Raw genomic sequence first — 26,895 nt, 5'->3', positions numbered from 1 at the left:
TGCAGAGAAAAAAAAAAAAAAAAAAAAAAAAATCAAGAGATCAGGGAGACAGCACACAGAATGGGAATAAATATTTGCCAACTGTATATCTGACAAAGGCCTAACATCTAGGATCTACAAGGAACTCAAACATGCCGAAAGGGAAAAAAAAGCAAAAACAGCCCCTTTAAAAAGTGGGCAAAGACATGAATAGACACTTCTCAAAAGAAGATATCTGAGCATCCAACAGACACATGAAAAAATGCTCAGCCTCACTCATCATCAGAGAAATGCAAATCAAAAACCACATTGTGATACCACCTAACCCCTGTAAGAATGGCCATCATTAATAAAACAACAGATGCTGGTGAGGATGTGGAGAAAAAGGAATGCTTTTACAACACTCGTGGGAACGCAAACTAGTTCAACCTCTTTGGAAGACAGTATGACGGTTTCTGAAAGAACTAGAAATTGACCTTCCATATCATCCATCAATTCCTCTACTAGGAATATGCCTGGAGGAAATCAAATTATTCTACAAAAAAGATGCCTGCACACGTATGTTGGTTGCAGCTCTATTCACAATAGCAAAAACATGGAACCAATCGTGTTGCCCATCGAAGCTGGACTGGATAAAAAAATGTGGTACATATACCCATAAGCACAATGGAATATTATGCAGCCATAATGAGGGACAAATATATGAACTTTGCAACAACTTGAAAGTATTTGGAGTTGATCATACTCAGTGATTTATCACAGAAACAAAGAACAGAGTTCCATATGTTCTCACTCATAAGCTGACCTTGAACAATTATGATGCTATAAGAAAGTGATTGGCAGTAGTGGGAAACTGTCAGGGGAGGGTGTGGGATTGGCAGTAGTGGGAAACTGTCAGGGGAGGGTGTGGGATTGGCAGTTGAAGGAAACTGCTATGGCAGGGAGTGGCACACTTCATCAACAAGTGTGCATGATTAATGTTTTGTATAACTAACCCTGAATTGTACCCCACATCTTTATAATAAAAATTAAAAAAAAAAAGAAAGGGATTGACAGTTGAGGAAAACTGCCAGGGGAGGGAGGGGCATACCTCGTCAACAAGGGTACCCGCATAATGAACACTTGTATACCTAACCCTGAATTGTACTCCAAATTTTCAAAATAAATAAATTAAAGTAATATAATGAAAAAAGAGAAAAAAATGTTAATAAACTAAATGAATACCCCAATTTCATTGTTCCTATTTATCAACATCAAAACCTCATGTAATTAAAGGAGTGTCTACAGAAAACAAAACAAAACAAAAAAACAGCTGTAGAAATAATAATTTAAAGAATTTCTACTGGCAACTTCAGTCATTGCCACATAATTCAGTCAAAATTTCATATAAACTAAAAATAAGAACAGTGAAGACAGAAAAAAAACCAGATCTTTGTCAGTGTTTTTAAACTTCATTTCTAAATAACATAAACTTGTCAATAAATAATAAGAGTAGTGTAAATAATAGCATACATTATTTACTCAACAGGATAATTATTCTAAATTAATCATGAGACATAGAATACTAGTGGTTCCAAAGTGTTCTGAAAATAAATGCTGTGCTAAGGTGAATAAATCTATTATTAATAAATAAAGGCTTATATTAATATTTCAGAGTGACATAAAACCTTGTTTATACCAGAAGGACTCATTTAGCCATAATTTATTTTCTTAAAAATAATTTCTCAGAAATGACCAGTAAAAATATGGCTTATGTACAGTGATAATTCTGAAAATTTTAAGATTTTTAAATAATTAAGTAACCTCTTTCATATTGTGTTTGAGAGTGTGCATGATCTAGATACATAAGGGAAACTATTTACAATTAAATGAACACATGTATATGTTTAATTAAAATCTGGAATGATTATTTTAGGGAGGGTCAAGACATTTTAAAATGTTGAAAAAACTGTAATAATAAAATTTTAAACAAGCTTGAAATTGCTTTTTTTTTTTTCGTTTTATTTTGGTGTGGAGATGGCAATAATAGTTGCTTTTTACAGAGCTCTTGTCAGGTGGCAGAGAAATATGAATTAATTATGTATATTGAACCGGGCTCGGTGGCTCAGCCTGTAATCCCGCACCTTTCGGAGGCTGAGGTAAGTGGATTGCCTGAGCCCCGCAGGTTCGAGACCCGGCTGGGCAGCAAGACCTCATCTCTACAATAAATCAAAAAATCAGCTGGACGTGGTAGCGCGCGCCTGTAATTCCGGCTACTCAGAAGGCTGAGGCAGAAGGATCACTGGAGCCCAGCAGGTCAAGGCTGCGGTGGCCGGGAGTGGCCACTGCACTCCAGTCAGGGCGACAGAGCGAGACTCCAACTCAAAAAAAAAAAAAAAAAAATTATGTATATTGTGTCCTAGCAACCAATCATGTAACCTTTTATAAATAAGGAAATTACAACTTAAAGTTTAAGAAACTTGTCCAAGTTTAACAAGACAAAAAAAAAAAGCCCACTGAAATACTCCTTAATATTAATTAATTCTAATATTGGACATTTGTAAAACTAATTAGAAAATATTCACATTTTAAGGCAATAAACGTACATTCTTTGCTTATGCTCCACTTTCCAAATAGAGCATCTCTGAGGCTTATTAGAATAAATAATATTCATAAAGTAAGAGTTAATTTCCAGTGGTTACTTTGTCATTACCAAATTGTACTAAATCTGTTTTCGTGCATATTCTAAAATATTACGTTAAAATATTATGTTAACTCTTATGTTAAAATTTCAAACAATTCATTTTTAATCTCATTTTAAAGAAAACTCAGAGAAGCTATAAGTCATTGTCCAGTGATATTTCTTTAGAAATATAGAATGTATAGGTAACTTTTAATTTTTTCAATCTAAACTCAATTGTGTAACTTTCTAATAATAAAATTTATAACAGACTGTCTTAAAGTGATTTCCAATGATATTAAATTGTGAATAGTTTTTGTTACATGCAAAGATTCCATTGCTGCTACAAAATTACTACAATTTTGCAAAACCCCAAATGTTTCAGAAAAATAGATATAAAGCACGTTTCTTATTTAAATGTTTTCCCAACCTTAATGTCTTTATTTTGTGCCTAGTAGTGAATATTTCATTCATTTGTTCATTTTCTCACAAACTGCTTATTGAGTGACCACGATATGGCCAGTACCTGGAAGACTACTAAATACACATGGTCCCTGTGTTCGTGGAACACCCGGTCTGGTCAAAGAACTGTGTGTAAAACAAGTACTTTCACAAAACTTTAATTAAAATTCAATTTGAATAATTTTCATGAAATAAAATTTTAGATTACTTTGAGTGCACTGGCACAGAACAGTCTTGGCCTACCCAACTTGGGGGTCCAACAGGCTTCCCTTAAGGAGCAGCGTTGAATATGAGATCCGAAGTATGAGCAGTGGTTCCCAGATGAAGAGTCAAGGAAAAGACTTTCAAGATGTGGGAGCAGAAGAGGTACTAGACTGAGGAGGGAGAAACCTTTCAAATATTAAGGAATCTATAGAAAGCAAAATGCCTAAAGAAATGTGATAGGTAAAGCGGGGCTCGGTGGCTCAGCCTGTAATCCCACGCCGTTGGGAGACCGATGTGAGTGGATTGCCTGAGCCCGCAGGTTCGAGACTCGCCTGGGCAGCGAGACCGCATCTCTACAATAAATCAAAAAATCAGCCGGGCGTGGTAGCGCAGGCCTGTAATTCCTGCTGGTTGGAAGGCTGAGGTGGAAGGATCGCTGGAGCCCAGCAGGTCGAGGCTGCGGTGGCCGGGAGTGGCCACTGCACTCCAGTGTGGGCGACAGAGCGAGATTCCAACTCAAAAAAAAAAAAAGAAAAGAAAAGAAAGAAATATGATAAGTAGTAAAAAAAAAAAAATCCAGTTAGAGTGGAAGGTATGGATGTCTCGTTAATACTTTCTTAATGTTCTCTCCACACTTTGACTTTTAGTCCTACTGTAGATTCATCCTCATCATACAGGAACAGCTTCATATTTGGTCTCCATGCCTCCAATTCTGTCATCCCTCTGTATCTCAGACTCCCTATACACCCCTATACTGCATCATTCAAAATGTTGACAGAACAGCACAATGAAAGATAAAATTCAAACTGATCATACTGCTTTCCCTATATGGTATCTCTTCTACATTTGGGTTAACATGAAATATCCTGGGTCTTGGAACAGAAGCTCCTTAAAAACCTCCCCTTTAAGTTTTCTTTCTATTCCTGCACAATTGCTTGGTAATTCTTCTCACCACCATCACTCCAAAAACTCATCACTCATGACCTTGTCTCTGTTTCTTGGTCTATTTTTCTGTCTTTCTTTCTTTTACTCCCTCCCTTCTCTGTCTCACAATTATGTGTAAACACACAGACACAGACACACACACACACACACACACACACACACACACACACACACACAGGCAGTATTTTCATGTCTTGTATTAGTTGTACCAGTCTCTTTCTGATCCTGCTTCCCTGCCCATGGCTAGCCTTTCTACTTCCCAAATTCTCACTTTCCTGAAAATTCCCACTTATACTTGAAGTCATCATTTGTGTATAACCAGAATTAATGAGTCCTCCTAGACTCTCTCATAAAACTCTCTGTCATCAAAAATTTCTTTAACTGTTGTATTTTCATATATTTTTAATGGATATAGTCTTTTTTAATTTGTAAATCCATTTTGTCATATTTTCCCTTCCTATACTAAATAATCTGTATCTGTCAGAAATCAGTTGCAAGTTACATAAGCCCCAGCTAAGAATAGCTTAAATTCTAAGGGTTTATTATCTCATACATACAATCTTATAGTACAGGAGTTCTAGGGTGGGTTAATTTTGTAATTTAATAATGCCACCAGGAACCAGTAGCTTTTTACCTTTCTGTTCTATTGTACTCCAAGTGCCTTCTCACAATTATAAGATGGTTATAGCTGTTCTAATTTATTAACTTTCAAAATTGTTCTTTAGGCCATACATTACCATATGCTGATCAAATATTTTATCTCTTGTAGATGACAGAGTCCATTCAATAGAATAATTTTTAAAGTTATTAAATTAGACACCTAAAAAATTATTTGTTTGGAGGTCTCTAGTATATCATAGAGATGCACAAGGCTTCAAAAGAAATTTAAGAATTGAAATTATCCTTAGATAATTTTGTGCCAGAGAAGCAGAGAAGCAAATAAATAACATTTGTAGGCGATTAAATGTAGAATCAAAGCTGAACAAAATCAATTTATTGCTGTATACACCAACACCAGGATTATAACTCTATAGAGATGACAACAGGAAGATGTGACTAGTGAAACATAAAAGGATGCATAGCACTGCAAGGAAGAGTGATTCTTCAAATCAAAAAGAATGGAGCTGTGTTCTTAAAACTTCATTTTCAGCTTCAGAAAATAAGCTGGGTGTAGCTGAGTTGTCAGGAGGACGATATGGTTAAATAAAAATGGAAATATAAATTATCATTAGTTTATTAGTAAAGCACAAATGGAAGAGGGTCTATATTAGATATTTCTTTTCTAAAACTCTCAGAAAAAGACTTTAGTAAAACTAGACAAAATAGTCTATTTGGTATTAGAAAGTAAATGTCTCTAAAATAAAATTATTTTTTCACTATTCGTTCTTTCAATGCCCATCATGGTGAGACTACCCTGAAATCATTTCCACTATCACACATTAAGATACTAGACTTCAGAAGGCATATTAAATTTTCAAAAGGGTCTAGAACCTTGGTCATGTGCTTGCTGAAGTGCAAAGATGGTTGTTAACACAGGTTGAACTTATAAATTTCCCCAAAGAATTATGAGGCTTTAAATCACATTATGCCAAAACACAACCCAGGATGTGAAAATCTGAAGTCATTTTTAAGAAGGTAAAGTATGTAGCACTGAATCAAAAAAATACGCTATTCTGCTCACATTTCTGCCTCTGATAGTGACCTCACAAATCCTCAGAAATCAGGACTCTATATTGACAGCTGAAAAGATGTACCTGACAAAACCTTAAGTTCAATTATTTATTGGAAATCATTTATTCAGCAAGCTGTTATCCATTATCTCCTCTGAGTGCTAGTCAATGGAAGAGATAAATGAGGAAGGAAGGGGGAAATAAAAATGAAGACACAGTGATCTGTCTTTGTAGATTTTATTTTGGTGGAGTATGAGAGAGATGTTTAAATGTAACACGTAGGCTTAATAAAATGGAAAATAGTTTAAAAAAAAACATAAATGGGAAATGCACACACTTATAACAGTGTATATATGTTTCAGTTTACTCTTATGTAATATGACAATTAATTCGATGATACATAATAATGAAATATGTGTCATTATAAAATTGCTAAAAGTCTGTAGATTTTATATCACCAACAGATCCCCAATGCAAACTATATACTTTGGGTGATGATGTGTCCTTTTAAGTTTATTGAGTTTGAACAATGCACCACTCTAGTGCAAGATGTTGACAGCGTCTCAGGGGCACCAGGATGTACAGAATTCTTTCCTTTCTGCTGAATTTTGTTGTGAGTCTAAAACTCCTCTTAAAAAAGAAAGCTTAGTTAAGAGTGAAATATAAGCCGGGCTCGGTGGCTCCGCCTGTAATCCCGCGCCTTTGGGAGGCTGAGGTGAGTGGATTGCCTGAGCCCACGGGTTCGAGACCCGCCTGGGCAGCGAGACCTCCTCTCTACAATAAAATAAAAAAATTAGCAGGGCATGGTAGCGCATGCCTGTAATTCCAGCTACTCGGAAGGCTGAGGCGGAAGAATCGCAGGAGCCCAGCAGGCCAAGGTTGCGGTGACCGGGTGCGGCCACTGCACTCCAGTCTGGGTGACGGAGTGAGACTCCAACTCAAAAAAAAAAAAAAAAAAAGAGTGAAAAATAATAATGAGAGCATTGGATTGAAACACACAGACTAAAATACGTATCTGTAATTCCATGCTGATATAAATAGAAGCCGAAGTAAATAAATTAAAAGAGTAAACATTTCTTACAAAATAATAATAAATAATGCATAAAAAGATTCCATCTTCCCTAGAGTATAGGCTGAACTTAGTGATTCACTTCCAAAAAAGAAAGTACGGAAAGGGAGAAATAGTAACTATGCAGAGAAATTTGTGGTAGACACTACCTTTAACCAAGATATGAGGTTTAACATCACCAGTAATGTCACATAGATATCATGTATCCCGGTATGGTAATGACAAAGTTTTCATACATTGTGGTTTTCATTTCAAAACCCACATCTTCAGTCTAAGTATGAAATGTCATTAGGTACATTCACACTGGAGAATACTCTACAAAATATCTGTTTACTACTTCTCCAAATTGTCAGGGTCATGACAAATAAGGAAAGACTGAAACATTATCAAAGACCGGAGGAGACTAAGGAGACATAAATGGCTAAATGCAATATGGCACCCTGAATTAGATCTGAAAACAAACAAGCAAACAAAAAGAATATAAGGGGAATAACTGATACCTAAATAAGGTCTATAGTTTGGTGATAGTATTGTATCAATCCCAATTTATTGAACTGTGGTTCTGCAAGATGTTAACATCAGGCGAAGTTGAATGTAAGGTATAAGGAAACTTTGTGTACTGGTTTAGGTTTTTATAAGTCTAAAAGTGTTTCAAAATAAAAGTTTATTTTTAAAAATGATAATTTTGATATTTTTAATATTACTTAATATTTCTTAATATGTTGAGGATGAATATGGATATAGCACAGCTTAAATCTAAACTACAATTAGTATTAACAATGTGAATATCATTTTGAGTTGGAGTCTCACTCTGTCGCCCAGACTGGAGTGCAGTGGCTGCTCCCGGCCACCGCAACCTTGGCCTGCTGGGCTCCGGTGATCCTTCTGCCTCAGCCTTTCAAGTAGCTGGAACTAGGGGTGCGCGCTACCATGCCCTGCTAATTTTTTGATTTATTGTAGAGATGAGGTCTCGCCAAGTTGCCCAGGTGGGTCTCGAACCCGCAGGCTCAGGCAATTCACTCGCCTCAGCCTCCCAAGGCGCGGGATTACAGGCTGAGTCACCAAGCCCGGCTGAATATCATTTTCTAAAGTTGTACCTGATAACCACTATTTTTATAATAAACATATTAAATGTAATTTTAAATAATAGTTGATAATAAAAATAACTATCACTGAGTGACCTTATGTCTATGGGCATATAAGTATAATAAAAAATTAATACTGTATACATGTCCAAAATAATAGTTTATTTAAAAGCATTAATAAATGGTTAAACATGAAAAAACAGGAAAATAGGGAAGTCATAGTAAGTGCATTTTCACACATTTCAAAGTTGATAATAGATAAAATATTTTACCTATTCTGTGCCAAAAATTATTAATCATATGGAGAAGGTAGAAGAAGTCTGCTTTTTAACCTATTTATTCACTGTCACTTATTTGTTTATTTATATCTGTACAAATATATGGGATACATGGGAGATTTGTTTAAATTTAAATAAAGTATACTAATCAAGTTACAATATTTAGGATTTTCATCATTCAAGTACACTACATTTTTATTAACTGTAGTCATTCTACTCACTATCAAACATTGAATGTATTCCTTCTCTCTAACTGTACCCTTTAATCCAGCAGTCTTCAACCATGTTAGTACCAAGGACCAGGTTTTAGAACACAATTTTTCCACAGATAAGGGGGTGCAAAGGGGAGGAGTCATCGGGCATTAGATTCTCAAAAGGAGCTGCAACCTAGACCCCTCACATGCCCAGTTCACAATAGGGTTCACATTCATATGAGAATCTTTTATTTTTATTTTTTAAGGCATAGGGTACAATTAAGGTTTAGGAATACAAATGGCCAATGCACAATTAAAGTTTGGGCCTCACTTTGATCCTCACTACACCTGGTTTGAGATCAGGTACCTTATTGATGTGTGGCCCTCCCTTTCCCTCCCCTGGGAGGTTCCCACTACTGCCAATCCCTTTCTCAATAGTATTATGATAATTGTTCATTTTCAGTTTATGAGTGAGAACATGTGGAACTCAGTACTTTGTTTCTGTGATAGACCACTCAGTATGACAGATTCTAAATCCATCCAAGTTGCTGCAAAGTTCATAATTCTGCCCTTCTTTATGGCTGTGTAATATTCTATTATGTATGTGCACCACGTTTTTATTTATCCAGCCTACTTTTGATGGGTCACTACTATTGGTTCCATGTTTTTACTATCATGAATAGTACTGCAGTAAATATGCCTTCACGGGTATCTTTTTTGTAAAATGATTTGAGTTCCTCTGGGTATGTTTCCAGAAAGGGGTTTGCTGACTCATATTGAAGGTCAATTTTTAGATCTTTTAGGAATCATCAGACTATTTTCCACAGAGATTGTACTTGTTTACACTCCCAGGAAGAGTGTAGAAGTGTTCCCTTTCCCCACATTCTTTCAAGAATCTGCCGTTTTTTGAGTTATCGATGATGACCATCCTGACTGGAGTTAAGTGGTATCGCAGTGTAGTTTTGATTTGCATTTCTTTGAAGATTAGTGAGGCTGAGCATTTTTTCATGTATCTGTAGGCTGCTTGTATGTCTTCATTAGAGAAATGTCCATTCATATCTTTTGCCCACTTTGTAATGGGGCTGTTTGATTTTTTCTTTACAGCACATTTGAGTTCCCTGTAGATCCTAGATGCTATGCCTTTGTCAGATAGTCAGTTGGCAAATTTTTCCCATTTTGTGGACTGTCCCCCTGCTGTCTTGATGGTTTCTTTGACTTTACAGAAGATTTCTTCTTTGATGAGTTCCCACTTGTCTATCTTATCTCTTAGGACATGAGCACTTGGAGTTTTGATAAGGAATGACTGCCAGTTCCAATTTTCGTAAGAGTGTCTCTTCCATTTTCTAAGATTCTTATAGTTTGAGGTTTTGGGTTTAGGTCTTTGATCCATTTAGAATTGACTTGTGTGTACGGTGATAGGTAGGGGTATTGTTTTAATCTTCTGCATGTGGTCAGCCTGTTTTCCCAGCATAATTTACCGATAAGTTCACCTCTCCCCAGTGGATGTTAGTGGAGGTTTTGTCAGAGATCGAAGATGAATTGGCTGAGAAACTGAACTTTTGCTTTCAGAATCTCTATTCTGTTCCATTGGCCTATATGCCTGTTCTTGTACCAATACCAGGCTGTTTTGATTATTGTAGCCTCATAATAAAGTTTAAAGTCTGGAAGTTTTATACTTCCTGGTTTGTTTCTTTTGCTGAGGATTGTTTTGGCTATTAGTGGTCATTAATGTTTCCATAGGAATTCCCTTGACCACCTGGGCATAGAGGAAATATATCTCTCAAAATAGTAGGAGTCATTGATGATACACTCACAGCTAACATATTGCCAAATGGACAATAATTGGAAGTATTTTCCCTGAAAACCAGAACAAGACAAGGGTACCCACTTTTACCCTTCCTGTTCAACATAGTGTTGGAAGTCCTAGCTATAGCAATCAGACAAGAGAAAGAAATCAGGGGTATCCATATAGGAAAAGAGGAAGTCAAGCTATCCCTCTTTGCTGATGATATGAATCTATATCTCGAGAATCCAAGATAATCTGTGAAAAAAAAAAACATCTTGCACTGATAAAAGACTTTGGCAAAGTCTCAGGGTATAAAATCAATTTACAAAAGACAATCTCATTCCTCCTACATACCAAAAACAAACAGGCAGAGAACCAAATAAAAAGCACAATCTTATTCACACTAGTCACACACAAAAAAGAAACCCTTTGACATTTTCCTAACTAAATAAGTGAAAGACCTTTAAAATGAAAAGTACGAAACATCACAAGAAATCAAATGACACAAACAGAAATTATTCCATGCTCATGGATTGGAAGAATCAACGTTGTTAAGATGTCCATCCTATCTAAGACAATCTACAGATTTAACCCAATACCCATTAAATTATCAGTATCATCTTCTCAGTCCTATAAGAATCTAGTGCACTGCTGATCTGATGATCTCTGCTCACCTGACACTCACTTTCTGCTGTGCTGCCTGATTCCTAACAGGCCAGGGATCGGTACCAGTCCACGGTTTGGGTTGGGATCCCTACTTTAATCCACTTCTCTTCACCCCCCCATCCTCCTCAATTTCTGTTTTCTTTCTGTCTTTTCACGCTTTATCACCATGTGGTGTCTTTAGATTCCACATGTAAGTGAGAACATGTGATAGTTGTCTTTTTGTGCCTGCCTTATTTCACCTAACATAATGACCTCCAGTTTTTTCCATCTTGAAACAAATGACATAATTTTTTATGGCTGAATAGCATTCCAGTTTGTATATATAACACATTTATCCGATCATCTGTTGGTGGGCATTTATGTAGATTTCATATCTGTTAGTGTGAATAATGCCGCAATATACTTGGGAGGGTTAGTATCCTATTGCTATACTGATTTATTTTACTTTGGATAAATATTCAGGAGTGAAATTTCTGGGTCACATGGTAGTTCTATTTTTGGTTTTTTGAGAAATCATCATAGTGACCACATAATGGCTGTACTAGTCTACATCCCCTGCAACAGTGTATAAGAGTTTCCTTACTTGGCATCCTGAGAATTTTTATCTCTTTAATAATAGCAATTCTGAACTAGTACAAGATAATATCTCATTGTGGTTTCCATTTGCATTTCTCTGATGATCAGTGATGTTGAGCATAGTTTCATAATGTAGTTCAAGTAAAGCTTAATGAGACATGCATTATTTCATTTAATTCTTCCTATAATTCCGCAAAGTTATACCTATTTTATAAATGAGATAACAGATACTTATAGATGTTAAAATACTCGCTAAGGATTATATCACTGGAAAAAAGCGAAGCAGACTCTTGAACTCAGGTTTATCTAATAGAAAACGATGAGTCTTAACTATGCTGTACTGCCTGATAGTTTTAAAAATAGTGAAAGTTAGTATATTCCGGAATAGTACCACATGGGCATTGTCAAAGTAGAATATTAAAAGTTAATGTACTTCAAAGTAATAATTTATTGTATATTTAATATTGCTCCAGTAATATTTAAGAAAGAAATTGCAATGGAATGAATGCTAAAGGCAAAATTTCAAATGTGATTTACCATGTCTTTGAAAACATGAGTGAGTTGGTATTGGAAACACACTGAAACAAACATGTGATGGTTAGACTTTCAGATTCCAGAGCTGGACACTTCAAGAGCTCTGTTGCCAATGACCTCATTTGGAGACCTGCTGTGGGTTACGAGCCTCGTAAGCACTGGTTTTCTCACTTAGGACATCAGGATACCATCAATGTCACCTCATAATACTCTTAATTTTAACTGAGAAAACTTGTGTAAAGCCATTAGTAGTCAGCAAGGCAGGGTGTTATGATAATATAAGAAGCACTACATAATTGCTCGCTTATTTTCATTATGACATCTCTGAGATTCTAAATCATTTTCTTTGATAAAGTGGTTTGATGTTGTAGGTTTGGATAAGTAGCCTGGGCTCAGGTCAAGTTCTTTTCGAAACTAAAATGGTTAGAGTAAGATATGTTAATGTTTGTTGTGATAATATAAAAAAATACATTAGAGCAATGCCCATAACAGACTACATAAGTCACATTCTTTAGTATTATCATTGAGCAATCAGAAAAAAAATACTTTAAAAATACAAAGTGTACATAAGAAAAGGTAGTACTGACATTCATAAGCTGCTGCTCTCTCTTTTAAAAGATGATAATCCAAGAAGGTGTTTGAATTCTAGTTGATTAGGCTCTTCAAATTCCAAAGAACAATTTTATATCCTGGAATTAATCTCACTTTTGAGATGAGATGTACACTCTAAAAGCATGACTGACTATGGTTTGGTGAACAATTTAAAATTGAATTTCTTTGCCTTTGTCTTTCCATTGGCATATTTCTGGCATCTTCCTCTCATATGGCTACTATATTTCAGGCACTCTGCTAGATATTTTGGCACATGGAATTACATAAAAAACAGTCTTTAAAAAAATCTCAGGAAGTTTGACCTTTATAACCAACCTGATAAGCCATATGCTAGAGTTATATATACATTAAATAAGTCACCAATTACTTGTGCAACATAATGGGAATTAAATTCATGTCTGAATGTAACTAAATTCATGTATAAGAAATAATAAATAGGCTATAATAGCCTATGCTTTGAGTGACTATATGCTGATAACATGTTATGGATATTATCAATAAAAGAGTAACACATTAAAATATCTATCTACCTACCTACTTATCTAGCTAGCTATAAATCAGCCATCTATCCTTCCTCCCTTTTATTTCATCACAAGCAAAAACAGCAGCAAACTTAAAATTCTATCTGTATATCCCATTTTTTTTCAAAAAAGAAACTGTACTATATCTTGAAAAAGAAAAAAGCTCTTAGAGTACAATTGATGTGAATAAGTTCTCAGGTTAGCTAGCTCCAAATCTCAGAGAACATTCCTGCTTCCATGAAGAGGAGATAAAAAAGAACTGTGCATGTCATACAAAAACTTAACACCAGCACTGTAAAAGAGTTAAACACATTATGATTTCCCTAAATGTTGACTGTCAATATGTTCCATACAGTAATGAAAAGCAAAGTTACTACTTCTAACTTTTTTTGAAACATTTAAATCCAAATGTTCACTGAGGGTGGATGGATAAGCCAAACAATTATCTGGCCTTTTATCAGTTCTAGTAGAAAAATATTACTCCATTCCAGCAAGTATGAATATCTTACATTTACAACGGCTTTTGGAAGTTCTTCTGTAAAATTTTGCTTGTGAACACTCAACTAATTACGATTTTTTAACTGCAAAACTCTCTTTAGAGTTTTTTGATAATATTTCCCCAGAGATGACCATGCAACAATATGCAATTAAGCCAAATAAGCCTGAAACTAAGAATATTTATTTTGTCTTCATAAGAACTCTATGAGAAGCATATTATTATTTTCCTCACATTACTTGTGAGGAATTGGATCAGCAGATTACTACATTTTCACAGTTGATTAGTGGTGGTGTACAGCTTCACCACCAGGCATTTGCCTTTATTAGAGTTTATACTCTTAAACACTGGGCACACTATATACTTGTTTACATTTAGCACATAACATAAACATTTTGATTTTTTTTTTTTTTTTAATTGGAGTCTCACTCTGTTGCCCAGGCTGGAGTGCAGTGGCACACTCATGGCCACTGCAGCCACGACCTACTGGGCTCAGGCGATCCTCCCAAGCCTTTGAAGTAGCTGGAACTACAGGTACATGCTACTATGCCTGGCATTTTTTTTTTTAATTGTAGCGATGAGTCTGGTCTCAAACCCCTGAGCTCAAGCAATCCTCTCATCTCCCTGGAATTAAAGGATTGAGCCACTGTGCCCAGCCACATTTTGATTTATTAAGCATATTGTTTTGTATTTTTATCTCTGTTTCACAAAGGAATAATCAATGTATCTAGTATAATTGCTCAAGGTATCACATGTACATTGGACAATTGGCAGAAATCAGGATTTACAACTGGTTCTCTGCATTCCAAATAAAAATGCTCTTACAATGATTCTTGGCACTGAGTATTAGATATTTGGCCACAGATTTAACAGAGGCCTTCAGGACAATGGTGTTAAAGAGAGAACTCAGTGTACTTAGGGACCACTCAATGAGGATGCTGGTTAATGCCTTTTAAGGACCATTAGAAATCAGTACAAACTGGGCTCGGTGGCTCAGCCTGTAATCCCGAGCCTTGGGAGGCTGAGGTGAATGGATTGCCTGAGTCTGCAAGTTCAAGACCCGCCTGGGCAGCTTGGTGAGACCTCATCTCTACAATAAATCAAAAAAATTAGTCAGGTGTGGTAGCGCGTGCCTGTAGTTCCAGCTACTTGGAAGACTGAGGCAGAAGGATTACCGGAGCCCAGCAGGTCGAGGCTGTGGTGGCTGGGAGCGGTCACTGCACTCCAGTCTGGGCAACAGCGTGAGACTCCAACTTAAAAAAAAAAATCAGTACATTCAACCAAAAAAAAAAAAAAAACAAAGAGAGAGCATTTTTAGCTTACATCTACATGCACTAAGATGTTATCAGAACCTATCTCTATCTTTCAGAAGATCGTTTTACTATATGAGACATTGTAAATTCTAGGTGAGTTAAATCCCATAGTACATTTGGTTTATACATTTAAATTTGCTTCAGAATACATGGATTCACTAACTTTATTTTGAATTTATCTTTAAACTGTATCTTTGTTGAGTATACGTTTTGTTTTTCTTTTAGTAGATCTTATTTGAAGCAATACTTTTTGATTGGATTTCATACTTTTAAATTTCATCTTTTGAGCCAGGTGAGGAAATGTATGTTCACATAGTTCTCCCAATGGATTACAGAGCAAAGCAAGACACTCATAGAAATGCTATGGAGAAGATTTAGAAATTGGGAGTTAGTGTGAATGTGATAGAGGACATATCAAGTTTCCAAAGCTTTTGTGTAACATTACAGAAGTATTCTCCTGAATCAGTAAAAGCCTAATTTTGACTAATAAACTAAGTGTCATAGGGTATCACAATTTTAGAACCTCTTCCTATCTACATAAAAATTTTTCCATATTTTTGTCTTCATTCATTTTTTTGGGGGTAGTCAGATTCTTTATCACCCAGACTGTAGTGTGATGGCATGATCACTGCACAACAACCACCCAGACTGTAGTGTGACGGCATGATCACTGCACAACAACCAGCTGGGATCAGGTTTTCTTCTACCTTAGCTTCCTGAGCATCCTGAACTACAGACCTATACTACAATGCCTATCTAATATATATAATAAAATTTATATGTATATAATTTTTTTTGGTAGAGATGAGGCCTCACTATGTTGCCCAGACTGGTCTCTAACATCTGGTGTCAAGCAGTTCTCTCACTTTTGTCTTTCAAGTGCCAGTGTTAAAGGAGTGAGCCTTGTAAGCTGGCCTTCATTTATATTTATATTATGTCCCTAGGTCTTTCTGTGTCCAGCTCCTCATCTTGTAATCATCTTCATATTTGTTATTGCTATTTCTGGACTTTTGAGTTCTTATTATATATCTCTATGTTATGTTTTCAATATTTTTTTTCATTCCTCTCTTTTTCTGTTTCTAAAGGTATACCCAAATCTCTTTCCATTCCACAAAAAAAAGCCTTCCCTTTTACATTTTTCCACTCTACACCGCTTCACAGCCAATTTCCTTTAAAAAACCATATTTTCTTATCTCCACTTTCTCAAAAATTTCTCCAAATTTTATCATCTTTGCATTTATCAAATCTATCTCCTTCTCACCTTCCCCACTGCCATTCACTGCCTCACACAAGGAATATGCTATTTTCCCAAAAAGTTAATTTATTTCTAGCATCTTGTCCTCGTACTTTCCTCTATATTACTACTGAATTGAACTTCTTAAAACTCTAAACCAGAAAAACACAAAAGCAACCCTCTTAATTGGTCAGGTTTTTCTTGTTTGAAAACCTTTAGCAGATTTTTAGTGGCTTCAAGATATAAAAATAAAATAATAAATGTATCCTGAAGAGGAAATACTGTCAATTTATAATGACCAGAGTACGTTGATTATATTCCTTATAGATTTCTTCTCCAAGTATGTAAGAAAATATGTAGATGATATAGATGGAGTTGTGTGTGTGTGGGGGGGTTGTTAGTCTAAGAACATTTACCACATCTAAAGAAACAAAAGAATCATCAAACAAGAATTTCTAGTATCAAAGCCAAAATGCACCTTTTTTTTTTTTTATAATCAATGAATGGATGCTGGACCCTCTCTTCTCTATAAATACCTATAGGAAATAAACACTAAAATACATTTAAAATAATCTTTTTTTTTTTTTTTTACCAAAGAAGGACTAAAAGAAGCCATTGCTACTTGATGAGTGACCAAGAAATCCTAATGAAAACAAAAGAAAATTAGAATGTGGTAGACATTCATTTGTAACATAGAAGATGCTTAGTAGTGATTTTTCTCTGTTTAGAAATACGACTTTCTAGACTTAAGATAACATTTACACCAAGAATGTTTTGTTCTAATTTATTTTAACTTTGAAAGAATTAATTAAGTTATATACTCAGGTTTGCTAACATATGTCTTTGAAAAACGTTCACAAATATATCCCAGTAATTTAATTCTATAACTAACTTTCTCATTATGTATGCATCAAGAACAATGAGTAAATTAAAATATACGAGGATTTAATTTCAGACCATTTCTAGGTGCAAACTTGTACACCAGTACTAAAAAATGAAACCTCACAGAGTTTTAATGAATTCAGTTTTTATATTTAAAAGTTTAAGCATATATATTATAATTTGCAGCATAAAAATACAAATATTTTTGGGCACATATAATATATAAGCTAATATAGCAACATGAAAAATATGACATGTTCTAACTTAAGTATGTTTGGCCACTGAAATGTGATATATGTTGAGAAGTCATTTAAGAAGTTATTAAGATCTCCAAGGCCCAATGTGAAATACAAACAATTTCTTTCATGTAATATTACATTTTGCAAAAAATATTTTACACACTTATCTTCATTTTTTTTACTCACAATAATCCTGGACATATAAAATACGAAGTATATGTTTATATGAATAGAATGCTAATAGATGGCAGATTTTAGAGATAACTAAATGGCTTAGTTAATAACAGAAAGCAGGGAGGAAAATAGAACTGCCTAAAACAGATTGTCTCTGGGTTAGTTGGGAAATCTCTCAGAAGCAGAGAAAAGGAGACAAAGGGGCAAGATCACGTCTTGCAGTCCTTTCTTATGCCTAGTAAGGGCTTCAGTGCTTCTCAATTTGGGCTATGAATTAGAATAATCTGTGAGCTCTGAATAATACCCACCAAACTAGTCTGCAGTCCTGCTGGATTGTGTTGGAATTGTAAGGGTAGATACCCAGGTGTGAGCACTTTTGCAGCACCCAAACAGTTGAAGATGCAGTCTAGGTTGAGAACCTTGGCCTATGTTGATTCCAGGTGCACTGTTTTGAGGGCTCTTGAGAACTACTTTGTAACAGATTTTTGGCAAAAACAAAAACCCACTTTTCTCTGTCTAAACTTCCAGGCACCAAACAGAGTGCAATTTTCACTTGGATGTCTTTAAGCTCCTCAATAGGACCACAGTTGCCTGTTGCCCTGGAATGACTTTGGCATTTCTAACAAATTTACACACAAATTAACAAATCAACCTTGTCCAATTAAGCAAATAAGACAGTTGTGACCTTTAACAATATAAACGGCAGCTAAGTCTAGGGCAGTGAGTTGAACTGAAAGGAAAAGACAGAAAATGGTAATAAGGATGTGGATGATGTATGGGTTTTCATAGCACAATTTTATCATTGTTTATCCACATTGCTTATCTGAATTGCTTCTCATTTCTGCTGTCTTTACATTTTCCTTCCATCATGACACTATTACAATCCCTGACATTAAATGTATTGCAAGTCTTTTGCTATACTTTTATGCTAGAAAACTGAAGTTGTACTTATTTGAATAGATTTATTCCATTTTCACACTTGAAGAATAATACAAAGCTAATCGCTTAGCTTTGTTCAAAATTAAAAGAGCATCTTAGTCAAGTTTCCTCATATGGTTTCCTGGCCTCCCGAGATGATAATAAAAATTGTATATATTTATAGACTGCTTTAAGTGTGTCAGGCACCAGTACATATGCTGATGCAGAATGTGAATTTCTTTATTTGATCTCCTCAACAAATCTGTAAGGTTGGTGCTATTATTATCTCCATTTTTATAGATATGGAAGACAAGACTCAGGAAAGTTACATAATTTGATCAAAGTTTAAAAGTAACACAAAAAGATGTTTACTTAGTCCAAATAACGAATCCTAGATCTTAAATTCCACATTATGTGACTGAAAATACCAAAAATATTTCTGTTGAATTAATTCATATCTTTTGATCTAAAAGTGGAAAAAAACTTAGGTGACATATTTTCTGCTTTTCCTTATGCATTTACATATTTTCCAAATTATGTAAAGTCTTATTTAATATTTTATAATAAGCTAAATATAATTAAATCAAGTATTACAATAGATATATAAAATTAGTTTTTGGAATGTTATTAATTGAACAAGTTTTTGGTTTTCAAATTGTTTTACCTTTTCTGAGCAGTACTATGCATCCAAATCTACCACACAAGCAGTAGAAAAGAAAAAAATCATTGATCACATGTTTTTGTATATTATCTATGATGCCCAGTAGGCTTGCCTTACATGTTACACCCACACACACACACACACCCACACCCACACCCAGGAGAATACTATTTACTATCTCTATGGGTTGGAAGGACACTGACCTGCAGTATCTGTCAATATCCAGGGTATCAATACTAAGAATTTCAATTTACCAACATTATGTCACTGAACATAAGGCGCAAAGAGACATGCAGCTGACTAGTTCAAATTGTGATAATTTAACAGTGAATTTTTGCAAGCAAGTATGAGGCAGCTCCAACAGACCGCTGGAGCATTTACCATTATAAATATACACAATGGCATGTACATTTTGTTTTTTTCATTAGTAAAGCTGGCATGGAAAACCATGGGTCTCAGCTCACATATACAATGGAGAGTTTCTTAGCAAAAACGAGATGGACTTTCCCCATAAACATTCCATCTGTTAAATGACACATAAAATCCTACTCAAGCTATTGCTCATGTCTAGTGTCTTTGTGGCCCTCAACTCCTTTCGCTCTATTAGGTCTATTCATGGAATTTCATCATTTCTAACATTTGACTGCTGTCCATAGTTATGTCAAATCCTATATCTTTATTCAGTTGTTTTCCCTCAGTTTTAGATCTAAATGTATAACCACCTACTGGATATGGATACTTGGTTGTATGACAGCAGCCCCAAAGCATAGCATGATGAAAAATAAAGCAATGCAGCATTCCCTTTAAAACTTCATCTTGCCTTTTGCATCATAGCAAATAAATACGAGCACCACTGAGTTTTGATAGTCTTGATTTCCTGCCTTCATGTATCCCACTTAATCACTAGGTCATGCCAGTTTTATGCCTTAATAACATTTGGAATCCTAGTTCCAGTTTCTACACCGTAGCACAGATCACCACCTCTTACAAAGATCAGTAGATCATGACTACTTTGCTTGTTTCTACTCTAGTTGGGGTCATATTATGCAAAATGCAAATCAGATTTCTTGGTTTCTTAACATTTTTGTAGGGACATTATTTTCTACATAACAGATACATCATCTCATGACCATTTAGATCCAAGTACCTAAAAAGCAAACATGCAGGAAAACAAGGGAAAACTGACCTGATCTACTACTAGGAACACCCTGCATGTTTCTTGCCTTTTCTATTTTTTTTTTTTCTTTTGAGTTGGAGTCTCACGCTGTCTCCCAGACTGGAGTGCAGTGGTCGCTCCTGGCCACCGCAGCCTCGACCTGCTGGACTCCGGCGATCCTTCCGCCTCAGCCTTCCAAGTAGCTGGAACTACAGGTGCGTGCTACCACGCCCGGCTGATTTTTTATTTGTTGTAGAGATGAGGTCTCGTCAAGTTGCCCAGGCGGGTCTCGAACCCGCGGGCTCCGGCAATCCACCCACCTCGGCCTCCCAAAGGTGCGGGATTACAGGCTGAGCCACCGAGCCTGGCCTCTTGTCTTTTCTTTACCAAAATTAGGTGGCTATCTCCAAATGTTCAGAGTTGTGTTTTCCAATTTGCATTTCTAGGACTAGCACAGTCCTGGTATATAGAAGAAAATCAATTTAGTCGCATACAGACTGTAAGGTAAACAAAACCAAACTAGGCGAAAAGGCAACAAAGGAGCCAAGATAAATTTATTAGCACAATCCCAGGCGAGATTCCCCGGTCCATGTGACTGTGGGCCAGAGAAGTCGCGCCCAGGGGGATGAGCCATGGGTTTATAAAGGGCACACTGAGGAAGCTGTGAGGGGGCTGGGGGAGAGCGATCACTGGTTGGGACTGCTGTCGCGTCTGCTGGCGATTGGCTGAACGGGGTTCCTAGAGTCGCTGTAACAGGTGCTGGCTGGCTTTGCGGCTGGAGTCTTAGTTCCGGTTACTCATTTTTGCTGGTTCTGCCCATGGTTCTCCTAGTCCAGGTTGAAGCCACCTTGTTGAGGCCCGCCCCGCCTTCGGTAGCTCCGGCCTTACACAAACTACTCCATAAACACTCAATGGTGTATATCTTTCTAATGTTTAAATAAGGAAAATGTGTACTGAGATGGGGGGCACACAACAAATGTCATTTAAAATGAATTCTCTAGAAAAATTGTTCTTGACCCTAAAGGATGTTGAGTAGATTGATAAGGTCAGCATAGTCATGTCCCTTAAGGAACTGGCATAAGCAGACATACTCTTAGTCAAGGCATGACTGAGGACCAAAAGTGGTGAACTTCACTGTCAGAACTCTAAAAGTAAAGAAACTGGCCGGGCGCAGTGGCTTAAGTCTGTAATCTCAGCATTTTGGGAGACAGAAGTGAGAGGATAGCCTGAGCTCAGGAGTTCAAGACCAACCTGAGCAATATGGCAAGACTTCGGCTCTACAATAAATAAATAAAAATTAGCTGGACATGGTTGTACACGCCTGTGGTTCCAGCTACTTGGAAGTATGAGTTGGAAGGATCACCTGAGTCTAGTAAGTCGAGGTTGTGGTGGCCATGAGCATGCCACTGTGCTCCAGTCTGGGCAACAGAGTGAGACTCTAACTCAAAAAAAAAAAAAAAAGAAAAGAAAAAGAAAGAAAGAAAAAAATGAAAGTAGAGAAACTAATTCTAACTGGGAGAGTAAAAGAAAAATTCACTCAAATTGCAGTAAAACAGGCATCACAACTATGAAAAATACCACTATGGAAAGAAAGCTGGTAGAATTGATTGAAGGTCCTCAAAAGAAACTCAAGAAATTGGACAATCAGGTTATGTAAAGGCATGCACCATAATAAAAAATAAATAAATTTAAAAGGTGGGGGTAACAATATATAATTTTTTTTTTTTGAGTTGGAGTCTCACTCTGTCACCCAGACTGGAGTGCAGTGGCCGCTCCCGGCCACCGCAGCCTCGACCTGCTGGACTCCGGCAATCCTTCCACCTCAGCATTCCAAGTAGCCGGAATTACAGGCATGCGCTACCACGCCCGGCTGATTTTTTTATTTATTGTAGAGATGAGTTCTCGCTGCCCAGGCGGGTCTCGAACCCGCAGGCTCAGTCAATCCACTCACCTCAGCCTCCCAAAGGCGTGGGATTACAGGCTGAGCCACCGAGCCTGGCTTATATAAATTATTTTTAAGCTTTCTCTAGTAAACCCTGGTAGTTTCCTTCTTGAATGAAGGTGTAAACCCACAATGAAAAAAAATATATATATAAAACACTTGTGCATTTGTATATATGTGTGTGTATATATAAACACACATGAATACACAGAAATAAAATAAAAACTGCCTGCGTTATTCAATCTCCTGGAAGACAAAAGAAGAATAATATCTTTGAGGTGACTATTTTGTTTTTTCCCAAATGTGGGCTGAAATTTGTTTACCTGGATATGTTGCAAAGAGTTCAGGAAAAAAATGAAAAAAAAAAAAAAAAATACCTCTCTAAAGAAAAGGTGACGATTATAAAAGTCAAATGCAAGTGGATGAGATTGACTTGATATTACACAAATTAAGAATAAAACACTCACATTTCAATGTCACACTCTGAATTTGGCACAAAGAAAACTGAAGAAACCAAGGTCAAGTGATGTGATTTTCACTAATTCTCAGTCTGGCACATCATATCACTGTGGCCATGATTATTCCATCTGAGGATCTGTCAATTAAATGTTCTCATTTACACATTATCTTTTCTGTATACAGAGAATAACTATTCCATGACCAAAATACTTGTTTTTCTTATACACACCCACATCACATTATATTTTTCAAGTTGTTAAAAATGTTATCTGTGAGGAGACTGCAAAGCGATAGAACCCCAAGGACACATAAAACATAATTTCTGCCACTATTAAAAAGATAAAGTGTATGTACAAAACACACACACCATACAAGCTTTTAATGTTAATCTGTGAAGTAGAATGCTCTATGGGATAACTTACATTTATTCAATTTTATTTTAAACAATTGAATTTTTGTTATTATTCTTTTGAAAAGTGAACAATCGCCAAACAGGCTCATCTAAATGCTTTTCTATGTTTTTTCTGTGAGGAGCCAAAATAAATAATAAATATTTATAATTTATTTCAATGACAGAACATACATTTATTCATAGAGAGCATTTAAAACAATAATCAGTAATTTCCTACACATTTTAAGGGTCATAAAGTGCCCAATTTTAATAATGGGTTTAAACAAATGTATTTTGAGTTGCAGACAAATGTAATACACTCACAGAATTACAAACCTGCTTGCTCAAAGTCATCAGCCTTCATGAGACTGAAACCTTGCTCTTCCCTCAGAGACTATCACTAGGTGGAGTAAGGATGTGATTTCCTGGTGGGAGGGTAAGACTGTGGGGACAGATGTACGTTTCACCAATGACCAGTTTTAAGGAATTCACCCCAAATTTTTCATGATGAACATTAAAAAAACACATCATCACGCACTTTTCTTGCCTGAGTTTGGGTAAGTAAACAAACACTTTGATTCTAGAGTTTTCAGAGAGCAGGCAGAAAAAAATTAAGAATAAAAATACTGGCTTCAAAACGTTTAGAAGTCCTTCAATACATAATACAGCCAAGGAATACTCGTATGATGAAATGGAGATACATATTTTAAAATCATTTTGACAGATAATTGTATTCAGATTTCATAATAACCTTATACAGACTAAAGCTGTTCAGTCCCATAAACTGGCTAGTTACAGATAATAACAGTACGCTAGAAGATTTGTTTCATTCCCTTTGTTTCTGACTCTCCATTTTGAGAATAGCATTTCCCTAATCTATCCCCTTTAAACCAGCTACAGAGAATTCCAGAAATAAGCAGCAAGAAAGATTCAGATGTACCATATCATTATGTATTTGTATTAGTGGTTCTCAGGAGTTTCTGGATTCAAAGCTTGAGATTTGCATTTAGAAGTCAGGCTAGTATCCATAGAACTTATTTTAACAGCAAGACATCCTACGGCAGCTGATTTGCCGAACACAAGACTCCTTTCTCCAGCAATTATTTCCAGCACTCAGGATCTATTTAAATGCAGCACCCACAAATTGGAATTTCTGAAGACTGAAACAAATGCACCGCTGAAATGTCCTCCGTTCCGTCTAAAGTAGTGGCAGTGGGATTTGGAGGAAAATTTATAAAAGTCAGTGGTTCTCAAACTCAAAATCCCCTGTGACTTGTATAAATTACTGAATATTGAAATCCAGTCTTAAAAAAAAAGAATCTGATTTATTACGTCTAGAATTGAGTCCCTGGAGTTAGGATATATTTTTTAAGAACATCTAAGTATACTATTTAAAAAATGTACATTAAGATTCTAGTGTACAACCAGTGTTGAAAGCTACGGACTTTTTTTTTTTTTTAAGTACTTTACTGAGGATAATATTTATATCCCACGAGAAAGTATTTTTCATATCAAACTTGTGGTGTTTATTGAAATGTAATGTAGGATATTTTATTTTAACTTATTCCAAAATTATGTTATTTTGTTTTGCTCTGGGTGTAGATGATCCTGCCTAAGATACAACTAGGAGCCGGGCTCGGTGGCTCAGCCTGTAATCCTGTGCCTTTGGGGTGCTGAGGTGAATGGATTGTCTGAGCCCACGGGTTTGAGACCTGCCTGAGCAACATGGAGAGCCCGCATCTCTACAATAAATAAATAAATAAATTAGCCGGGCGTGGTAGCATGCTCCTGTAGTTCCAGTTATTTGGAAGGCTGAGATGGAATGATCGCCGGATCCCAGCAGGTCGAGGCTGCGGTGGCTGGGAGCAGCCACTGCACTCCAGTCTGGGCAACAGAGTGAGACTCCAACTCAAAAAAAAAAAAGAAAAAAGAAAAAAATAACTAGGTTCTCTACTACAGAACAATACTCTTCCAACATTCAAGTGACAGTGAAGACTTTACAAAGTGGGTTGCTATCTTTCACTTTCTCCCAAATTTTTCAATGAAATTGGTAGCATTTTGGGGTCCATTCTGGTGATGACATGAAAGTGAAATTAAATAAAGTAGCACATCCCTTGATGTTAGTTTTCAAAACACAGATATAACGTACCTTGCTTTTCGCCCTTGCATCTGGAAGCTTAGAGGCAACTGTCCTGGGTGGAAGTAACATCTGAGTTGGATTTGACGTGATCAGACTCAGAGGAGGAGGAGACTGATCACGGAAAACGGATGTCAAACACAGTTGCACGGTCTCTTTCATTGCCTTCATCTGTGACTCCTACAATGAAAAATAAATAAGTAAAGCATCGTTATTTTTTACACGTGGCTCTGGTCATCAATTACTTGCATTCATTCCCCCTTTCCTCCTAGCCTACCCTCACTTGTCACAAAAATACACATTGGTTTTCAAATGTAATGAGCTAATTTATAAATTTCATTATGACATATCATTTAATTCACACTATGTCTGTTTCTAGGAGCGAATGCATTTCATGATATATTTGGAACACCAAAGTTCAGAGATATTTCTGACTTTTTTTCCTTGAATTGACATGACCTCCATCGTCAAATTTTACTGGCAAGGAAACATCCTTTAAGTGACGCTGATGTGGAATACGTCATTCTTAGGAGCGTTCTTTATTTAGATTCACTTCCCTGACAATGTAGATACCTAGATTAGCCTATATTTCCACTCGACGTCACCCCACATAACAGTAAAAATAAATGCTCATTTCCTCTAGGACTTTTTAGGTAAAGGAGTCAATCTCATCTGATAAAAAGGATAACATTAACACTTTCTTATATTAGCCTAGAATACCTCAATATCCCAAGCATAATCACCTGCAAAAATAATTGTATGCTTTCAAACACCTGTAAAATTGGCATTATTATTACTACTTTACTATAAAGAATGGAAGATTAAAGTTTTCACACAGATTTCTGATTTAGAACAGAAGGCATACAGATAATAAAGATAGATAAATAATAGATGATAGGTAGGTACTTAGATAGATGATAGATATAACTGTGTCCAAATGAAAGTGGGATCTCCTGTTACAAAAATAAAGAAACCTAAATGATTTGGGAAAACTCATGGGCTGCTTATCTGGCAGCTAAGGGGCAATGTGAGGCACAGACTGATAAGACAATGTTTCATGTTATCCGTTTAAAGTCATGAGTTGTGGCCTTTGGGCCACAAAAAATGAGAGAAGTTAGTTCCTGGGGCCAGAATTCATGAACGAGCTGGCCCACAAGTAGAATTTACCTTTTTAGTTCAGCCGTGCACCAGTAAAGCAGCAAGGTCTGTTGTCTGTGCTTAACAAAACTACTGTATTGTTTATATTATACCAGGAATATGCTTTCATGTACCACTCAATTCTGTTTTCTTTTTCTGTACTTCAATGCCTTCGTGGTCAATTCCTTGAGAGTTGACTTAAATCCTTCCCCAAACCTGCCACTGTGCTTTCTACTCTTACGTGGTATGCGGTAATATTTAAATTTAGGAAGAGGATGTCTATTGGTAGAATAGCAATTCAATAAATCTCTTTTTTCTTTCTTTTTTGGCTATGTCTTGAGATTAAAAAAAAAAGAGCAATAACAGAAGCAGGTAGGGATATATTACAAATAATACTGACATGCATTTCCTTCTTATTAATCTTGCCCTGTCAATTTGTCTAACACAAAATAAGAACCTCTTAATGCCTAAGACGGAGGAGTGTTAATAAGTGGGCAAGAGAGTGTTAATCTGAGT

At 36.1% G+C, this 26,895-nt stretch overlaps 1 protein-coding gene across 2 annotated transcripts in view; it reads right to left on the bottom strand.

Moving 5' to 3' along the window:
- LUZP2 (leucine zipper protein 2) overlaps positions 1-26,895 on the bottom strand; it is a 323,334-nt gene that overhangs the window by 51,561 nt on the left and 244,878 nt on the right. For both annotated transcript variants that reach the window (XM_008059417.1, XM_008059418.1), the window contains exon 8: positions 25,255-25,422. In XM_008059417.1, the coding sequence (XP_008057608.1) occupies positions 25,255-25,422 (168 nt within the window). The remainder of the gene's footprint in view (positions 1-25,254; positions 25,423-26,895) is intronic.

Source organism: Carlito syrichta, unplaced genomic scaffold (genome assembly GCF_000164805.1).
Source record: "Carlito syrichta isolate Samal-C Ts95f unplaced genomic scaffold, Tarsius_syrichta-2.0.1 Scaffold304030, whole genome shotgun sequence".
NCBI lineage: Eukaryota > Metazoa > Chordata > Mammalia > Primates > Tarsiidae > Carlito > Carlito syrichta.
Note: the sequence above shows the minus strand (reverse complement) of the source record. Positions and strands in the feature narration are given on the sequence as shown.